Source organism: Spermophilus citellus (assembly GCF_964194105.1).
Source record: "Spermophilus citellus genome assembly, chromosome: 9".
Taxonomy (NCBI): Eukaryota; Metazoa; Chordata; class Mammalia; order Rodentia; family Sciuridae; genus Spermophilus; species Spermophilus citellus.
Genome location: NC_138191.1, coordinates 25,918,255 through 25,927,404, shown reverse-complemented (window position 1 = coordinate 25,927,404; position 9,150 = coordinate 25,918,255). Strand labels below are relative to the sequence as shown.

Genomic DNA, 9,150 nt, shown 5'->3' with positions numbered 1-9,150 from the left:
AAATGATTGGGTTATGAGAGAGTTTTAACCCAATCAGTGAATTAATCCCCTGGCAGGGATTAATTGAGTGGTGATAGTAGGCTGATAGGGTGTGGCCAGAGGAGCAAATCCTTGGGGATGTGCTTTTGGAGTATATATTTAGTGAGCTGAGCACAGTTTCTCTCTCTGCTTTCATCATGTGAGCCACTTTCTTCTACCACATTCTTACATCATGATATTCTACCTCACTACAAGCCCCAAGGATTGGAACTAGCCTTCTATGGACTGAGACCTCTGAATCTGGGAGCCTAAAAATAAATTTTTCTTCTTAAAATTGCTTTTTCCAGGTCTTAAGTGGCAAAAAAACCCCAACTAAAACAGTAATACAAATGAGCTGGATGACTTTCATGATCAATAAATTATTTTGAAATTTTATAACATAATGAATAGCTTATTATTATGACTATTATTTTTCTTTCAGGTCTTGGCTCTCCTTGAAGAATGAATTTATGTCATTTTTCTAGTTGGTGTCGCTCTTTTTGAAATTTAAATATACAGCATACACTGACTTGAACATTCCCATTCAATTTCCCCCATCTTCTGTGCCATGCATGCTTCTGTGTTGTCTTGGATATGTGCAAATCCAGTACACATGTACTTATATAGAACCACAAATTCAGGGGAAACAATACTAGTGATGGAACAACAAAACCACTGTAAATAGTGTCTTCCTATCCTATCCTGATTATAATTGTTTTTGAAGCAGTTAGTGACTTTACTGGCTTCATCAGGCAAATGTAGCTTTAATTTATTAAAAGCTACTAAAATTTCATCAGCTAGAAGCAATGTCATTGCAGACTAATAGTGCCTTTTTTATTTTTATATATACCTTTGTTTTATTTATTTATTTATTTATTTATTTATTTATTTATTTATATATATGTGGTGCTGAAGTTCAAACGCAGGGTCTTGCACATGCTAGGTGATCACTCTACTGCTAAGCGATAACTCCAGCCCTATGGTGCCTTTTTTAAAAATGAAATTCTTTTCATCACATATTTTGTGCCAGATTCTTCCTTGGAATTTGGCTTTCTACCTCTTGCATATCCTTTTCTTCTTGATATTATGGTTTGTGGGATTTTAGCTTAGGGATTTCAACATTTAGAAATGTAATATTTCAAAGTGTGTTTGGGGGCATTTTAGATCTTAATAATTTTAGACATTTGAAATTTTTATCATCTGGGATTTCAGCATCTGAGAATATAATATTTATCATTGTTGTTTATTATTATTATAATTACTTAACTAATCTATTTATTATTTATATCAGGGACGGAACCCAAGGGCACTTAACCACTGAGCCACATCTTCAGCCCTTTTTATATATTTCTAATTTTGAGACAGGGTCTAAGTTCTTTAGGGCCTCACTACTGCTGAGATTGGCTTTAAAAAAAATTATTATTTTTTATTTATATATGACATTTGACATATTATACATACATGGAGTATAACTTCCCATTCTTGAGATTGTATGTGATGTGTAGTTACACTGGTCATGTATTCACATAAGAATTTAGAGGCTGGCTTTGAACTTGTAATTCTCCTGCCTCAGCCTCCCAAATTGCTGGGATTACAGGCTTGAGCCACCATGCCCACAGGGTTGTGTTCTTTGACATTTTGCTTGATACCATAAAGGAGCTCACCACCACGTTCAGGACTGAAGTTACTGATTCTTTCACTGCAAAGCTTATGGCAAACAATCCCTCTATTCTCATGTATAGCAAGAAGTGTTTTGCCTTAAAGGCACAGAACTGGAACCTTTCTCAAAGTTCTACCTGTAATGGTGAGATCTTTTCCAGACTCAAAGTATGGGTCTAAATTTTTCTTCATAAGTCAATTGCATCCAGGATCATCCAAGTACATTGAAAATTTGAAGTATTCTCAGGGAACTTTTCAGAATATGAAATATATATATATATATATATTTAGAATTAATTCTAATTTGTCAGTGTAAAGAAATGTGATCTTTGTCCCCTCAAATCAAATTAAATTTATGAGAATCATTTTAATCAGATCACTTTGCTTAAATGAATTATACAATAAATGTTTTTAAATGGGGGCATCTGGAGAAGGTAGAGGTAACTAAGATGCAACTATAATATGTAATGCTGAAGGAAGGAGAGATTTGGGAGATGGATATATGTACAATACCTATCACATGAGGAATCATTACATTGTAGACTGCAGACAGTGAGACAAATCCTGTGTGAAGAAAGGGCACTTCAAAGACAAGCAATTCATGTGACAAATTTCCTAGAATTAGTTTTGCTCTCTTTTTCCCTTCTATATATGAAGAACTGTTACTTAGCTTTAAATCATTTTAGGTGTCGTAATTTCCATAGTACAAGAAATGTAGAGAAAGGAGACCTAGTGTTGAAACATGATTAATATAGAAGAAATTTTGAAGGGACAAGAAACAATGAAGGATATGTTTAGGAGGAGGGGAAAAATTAAACCATTTATAGGTACAAACAAATTGGCTATTTATTAGAATCTATGGCATTACTAAAGGGTGAATGTAACCTTCAAAAAAGAAATTATGAAGATGAACATAATTTACTGTCCCCAATGTTAATATTCACCTTGCTGTTATTGTTAAACCTACAAATTCTGATACAATCACCAAGGAAAATGTGGCTTACCACCAGAGTGGGAGTACAAGCACTGATGAGTTCCTCTTGGGATTTTGAACATAGATTATGGTAGGTAATATGTATGGCACTGAAGCTTTCTAACTGCATAAAGTGGAGAGTACAGCTGGTGACAGTGCTATGTAATTGAATTATGGAGACAGTAGTTTGGGTTAAAATTTTTATTTCTTTCCTCCAGTTTTAATCTCATGTGTCATTTTCTATCTTTGGTAGGTCACAAGCTAGATATAATTATGCTGCTCTTTAATCATTTGCTCTAATTTGCATTAAATTGCTTTGAAGATAAATGTATCTCAAATTTGTAATACTAATTAATAATTGTGCAGTGATCTACTATTTAAAATCATGTGCTCTGGTTCTAAGTTTAGTATTTTATATTGCAATGCTATCTATTCAGAATATTTTCTATGATATCCAGGGTTAAGTAATTATGAGCATACCAGCCTATTTGAACATGTATATTATTTAACAACATATTCTTAACATTTAAAAATTAAATATCTTCTAGAATTAATCAGCAATTGATAAACATAGATTGTAATATGGATCATGGAGTCCTGTTTGATTAACATATAAATAACATTACATGCAAAAACATACATGGTTCTTATCACTATAAAATTCATATAATTGATAAATGTTAAAAAATACTAGTTTTTACTTAACTTCATGCTTTATCTCTTAGGGGTATGAAATGTCCTATAATATTCATGAATTATAAGACACTTGCTATATTTTACATATATATAACCTTATATAATACTATGTGTATTTTAACATGCAATGTTTTATCTTTATCTAGTATAAATTAAATACTGTATAATCTACATCATAACAAACACTAAATAAAAGTTTTATCTACATGAATTTTAATATAATTAATTCCCAAATTTAGTTACAAATATTTCTATTTGGAAACCAGAATCCATTCTAATGTCCATTCCATTTTAAGAAAACTCTCAATACCAAGGAAAAACTTTTAAACAATTTTTTGATAGATTTCTCAAGTAAATTTTTTAAAATTTTTCATTGAGATAGATTTCTCAGACCATAATACTTAACCAATTTAAAGTGTGTGATTTGGTCATTTTTAATATATCCAGCTAGCAGGAGCATCAGAATCTAACTTTAGAAAATGTTCACTTCTTCAGAAAGAAATGGTTAATCCTTTACTAGATTTTTGCCATTATTTCCTACAAGTTATCTAACTGATGATCAATTTTTAATTGTTAATTGTAATTGTTAATAGTAATAGAAATGTTATATTCTTAGGAGTTTGCATTTATCCCCCATATATTTGTTGTTTTTTAAAAAATTCTCTTACTTATTTCTAATTAATTGTATTGTGTTTGAATTTCATGATTTGTATATTATATTCAATCATTCTAAAATTTTGAAGCTTATCATTTAGCATAGTTTATGGTCAATTATGGAGGATATGTCATATGCACTTAGGAAGAACACATATTTTTTGTTGTTATAGGGTGGAGTGCTCAATAAAAGTTTGTCTCATGTATAGTTGGTTCATAGCATTGTGCAAGTTTTTTACTTTCTTATCTTCTTCCTTGGTTTTCTACACATTTTTTAAAGAGAGTTTAAAACCATATATATGTGTGTGTATATATATATACATATATATGTATATGTATGTATGTATATATATATATATATATATATATATATATATGAAGATGTTTTATCTCTTAGGGGTATGAAATGTATGTGTGTGTATATATGAAATGTATGTGTGTGTAAATGTATGTGTGTGTGTATATATATATATATCTAATATATATTATACATAGTCAAGGACTCTGTGTAACATCCAATGATGCCCATGATACTGTGCAGAACAGAGGCTGGGATCAGGATTTCCGATTTCCACATTGAAATCAAGGAGTTGAAAAACATGTACATTGTTGGGGGGGGAAACATGGCCACTTTAGATATTTTTAATTTGTTTAGAAGAAAAGTTACTCAGACCATTCTCTCCCTACCCCCTCAAAAAAAAAAAAAAAAAAAGGAAAAAGAAAATCCATCCATCCCATTTGTTTTCTCTAATTTTAAAGCGTTAGAAAGATCTGGAAGGTTTCTCACTACTATACTTACATGCAAAGGCGAAAGCACATCCAATTAGATTTGAGGATATCATTTATTCCGTGCAGAGCCAAGGACTACTGTGAAAAAAGGCACAGATACAGAAAGAAAAAGAGCAGCAATAACAAACTAAACAGGGCTGGGGAGCAGTGGTAGAAAAAAGTTCAGAAGCAACACATTTTTTTGAAAAAAGCTTCTATATGTTTCTTTTGACTTTTTATTCCCTGACTCTCCATCTGATTCATTTTGCTGTGTAAATTTTAATGCAAAAAAAAAAAAAAGAATCAATCCAATCAATCATCTTGGAATCAAAAAGTCAGCAGGATGCTTTTCATGCTAGGCTCATATTTAAAAGCTTTCAGGGATGTGAGAAATAGAATTGAAAAGTATGTTTTCTGGTTACAAGGCACAAAAATGCTCACACAAGCAGTGGTTGGAACAAGCATATGACACAAAGATTCAAGCTTTTGTGTAGTGCTCAGCATAGGAGCAAACGCAGCCCATGGTTAGAGTCGGCATGCTGTCTAGTGCTGGACAGCCAGCTTCAGAACTGCTATACAAACAAAAGCTAAGACAATAATGATGGTCTAGTAGCTTCTCAACCTGTGAAGACCATAACTGCTGCTGGTCTAGTTGGCAGGGTCTTTTCCAGCTTAGTTTGCATTCCAGTGAAACTCATTTCCTTACTTTGCCTAATTAAGCCTACATCAGGTTCATGGGAGAGTGTCCCTTCTTTCCCCTCAGTATGACTGGGGACAAAGAGAAGGTTGGGGGGGATCTTTGTTGTAATCAAATACTTATTACTTTAAAAACAAAGTGTGTGTCAGGGGAAGGGAGGTGCAGCATATTCTATCTTGTTTAACTTAATATGCAACTAGCGATGGTCAGAGAGGAAACCTAGAGGTAAAGTGTTGGGTTCATGAGAAATGTTATCCTTTTAAGTAAGAAGTAGGAGAGGACAGGGTTAGAAAGCTGGGAGGATCTTGTTGGGATCAGGGGAACAAGCATATACAAAGATAAGCATGCGAAAGGACTGGCACAGAAAAGAGATCAGATATGCCCTTCTCCATACCAATCAGGAAGGTAGTATATGTCCTGGCATATGAGTTAGTCCCAACCCTGGATGAGACGGTGGGCCTGAGACACCAAGGGCAGGTAGAGTCAGTCATGGTGAGGGGACAAGTGTGGAAATTTCATTCAAGACAATTGGATCTGAAACATCAGCAAGGAAACTGGCAGTGAAGTTGAACTTCTTTTCTTTCCTTTTTATTTTTTGGACTCATGGGTTTTGTTGCCTGCCTTCTCAGTTTTACCTTAAATTGATGATGTCCTTTCAACTTTGTGCTACAGATGACACACACAATTTATAGCAAATTTCTTATGTGAAGTATTTGTGAAACTTTCTCTCGTGCTTAGTGAATGGTTTTATTACAAGTACCAATGTCCAGTGCCTCAGCCTGCTGAGAGCAAGTGTAGGAAAGGGTCCTCACTGTAAATAGATTGTGGGAAGCCCATCCTCCTCAGTGGAAGATTCTTTTACAATCAGTGATATAGGACCTGACCTTTGAGATCTTGATCGGAGGGAGGATGAAAAACACACTGGCCAACGTGAACATGATCATCATTTCCTTACACCAGTCGGTGCCAACTCGGCCAGGCTTTGAGTGGGTGTTCAGATGCAGTCTCAACCCCTGAGGGGAGACAGTTGGAACAGACCACAAGCTCAAGCCAATAATGTTAGCCATTAAGACAAAAATTCATGCAAATGTAAAAGTCATCTATGATGCTCACCCACCTTTCTGCCTACGTTCAAATCTATCTTAGTTTGGGGCTGGTGTGGAAAAAAAAAAAAAAAACAGGGAGTTCGGGATTGTGCAATCATGGAGATGAACAATCAAGAAAATGCAAGTTGTTGTCATGGCTATTCAGGGTTTTAGTTCAGCTGCTGAGGCGGTGAGAAGTTTTCACATCAGATGTACAGGCAGCATTTTACCCACTTTCCTCGATCCAAAGCGACATACAAGTAACAGGCATGCTTCCCGCTGCCATTCGGAACAGGCATAAAGGGCAAATCATTTAATTTCCGGAAACAAAAGTCCAGCTGCACAGAGCCTTTGCTGTTATTCCCTTGTTCTATGGTTTTCCACCACCCGACAACATTCAGCAAAATGAGTTAAGAGTTATTGGTGTTTGGGGAAGGGCAAAACAAAATAAAACAAGGACACAGATGGCAGAGATACACTATTACTGCAAAAGCAGGTGAATGCGGGAACATCCTTGGCTTGCCAGGCTTTATGTGAAGCTTGCATTTTTCTTATCCTTGTCTTTCTTGGTTTGCTGGGCCCCAGACTGCTGGGCCTGGGACTGTAGTAGCTGCTCTGCTGCTTTCTTCTTCTGGAAATTGTTCACCTCGTCCTCGAGCTCCTTCTTCTTGTCTTCCACTTTCTTCTTCTCTTCTTGGTGTGTCCGCTTTAGAAGGTCAAACTTCTCGTGGAGCTCTTTCTCTGCCTCTTTAAGTTCAGCCTCTTTCTCCTTCACTCTCATAACAAACATCTGTCTCATCTCTTCTTCTTTCTTCTGCAATTCTCCCAGGAATTCATTCCTTTTTGCTTCATAGGTCTCCTGAAGACTGAAGGGTTTGCTGTCAGGATCAGTGTCCTTGAATCCCATCTCCTCAAGCTTACAGCGCCCGTACAACTCATAATGGCGGGTGTGTGTCTGTTCTCTCAAGTCTTCCATGTTCACTCGAATCAGCATCTCCCGTAGCTTCACAAAATCACAATGGTTTTCATTCTCAACCTGTACCACGCCCCAGGGGTACTGCCTGGCCTTTGCCATCTTGTTGCCAATCTTCACCTCTTCGGTGCTGCCAACCACTGCGAACGGGAGGTGGACACTCATCGTGGCATTAATCTCTGCCACCGTTTCTTCATCTGTAGGGAACTGATATATCTGGACGCCATTGCTGACTAGTTCACTCATGATCTTACTTTTAAATTTGTGCAGTTCATTCTTGGCAATCGTGTCTGCTTTTGCAATTATTGGAATAATGTTCACCTTACTGTCCAGCTTCTTCATGGTGACCAGGTCCAGAGACTTCAGTGAATGTCCCGTGGGGGCCATAAAGTAGAGGCAGGCGTGAATCCTCGTGTCGTGGTAGTTGAAGAGAGAACGTTTAATCTTCAGTTCCTCTTGCAAATAGGCCTCAAATTGGGCGTCGATATATTCCACTATTGGCTTATAGCTGTCATCTTTATTTATCTGGTCTCCAAATCCCACGGTGTCAACAATGGTTAGCTTCAGCCGTACATTGCTTTCCTGAAGCTCATAACTTCTGGCTTTTAACCGGACACCTGGTTCGTTGTGTGTAGCTGGGTCACTTTCAAATTTGGTGTTGAATAAAGTATCCATTAATGTGGATTTGCCAATGCCTGTCTCACCAACACAGAGGATGTTGAAACAGAATCCTTAAGAAGTAGACTTGTTGACCAATTGGTCTGGGAGACTGTCAAATCCAACATGGCCAGAAAGGGACAAGTTTCGAAGCTCTTCATTAGACTGTCTCCCCACCGCCACGGCCATCGCGGCTGCGGCTCCGGCTCCGGTTGGGTGCTCCGGACGGACACTCAATGCTGCTGCTAGCGCCTGGGCTCGCCTCCCCCGCGCCTCCCTCGCGGCTGCGCTCTGCTTGCACTCGGCTCCCGCTCGCAGCCAGCGGCATCTGCTCCAATTAACTGAAACTTAACATTACATATTGACAAATAACTTTTTTGGACTGATTGAATACCTGTTTCTGCAATAGATAATAAGTATTTTCCCATCACTTAATACATTCCACTTATTTTAGTAGACCATTTTCATATACAGTACCTGAAGAAATTTCTATTGTGAAGGAAGAGATAAACTACACAATTTTAAACTCAGATATACACGAAGTACTATTCCTAAAATAATGTTTTTATAGAATAATTTGTTTCAATAAATTTTCATTCATATTATGTCTTTTATCTGAAATCTGAGGAAAAAACTCTGCTTTTAATGAAGCCATAATATAATAAAGAAGCAAAGAAGCAAATGTAAATAAAAAGTTACAATATCTTGTGGAGAGAGGAAAAAGCACAAATGGCTTTTAGATCTGTAGATGGGACAAGGCAAAAGCATCAGGTAATTTATTCACAAAGGAAGTGTCTGAGGGGCTTTGATAAAAATAAGTACAAGTTCAAAACAAAGAATCTTCAGAAGGAAAAGTATAATAGAATCCACGGAAGCGTGAATGGCATATTTTACATACAAGCATACCTTGCTTTATTGTGTTCTGTGTTGTGCTTCAGGTTCCAAGCAACCCTGCTCTAAGTATTTTGTA

The 9,150-nt window shown here is 36.4% G+C and overlaps 1 protein-coding gene across 1 annotated transcript; it reads right to left on the bottom strand.

Annotated features, from left to right (window-relative positions):
• Nucleotides 1-5,430: 5,430 nt before the first annotated feature.
• LOC308655717 (septin-11-like) lies at nt 5,431-8,386 on the bottom strand. Its single transcript, XM_081305898.1, has one exon. It carries the CDS (start codon nt 8,196-8,198, stop codon nt 7,080-7,082), a length of 1,119 nt encoding a protein of 372 aa, XP_081162024.1. The 5' UTR covers nt 8,199-8,386; the 3' UTR covers nt 5,431-7,079.
• Nucleotides 8,387-9,150: the final 764 nt, after the last annotated feature.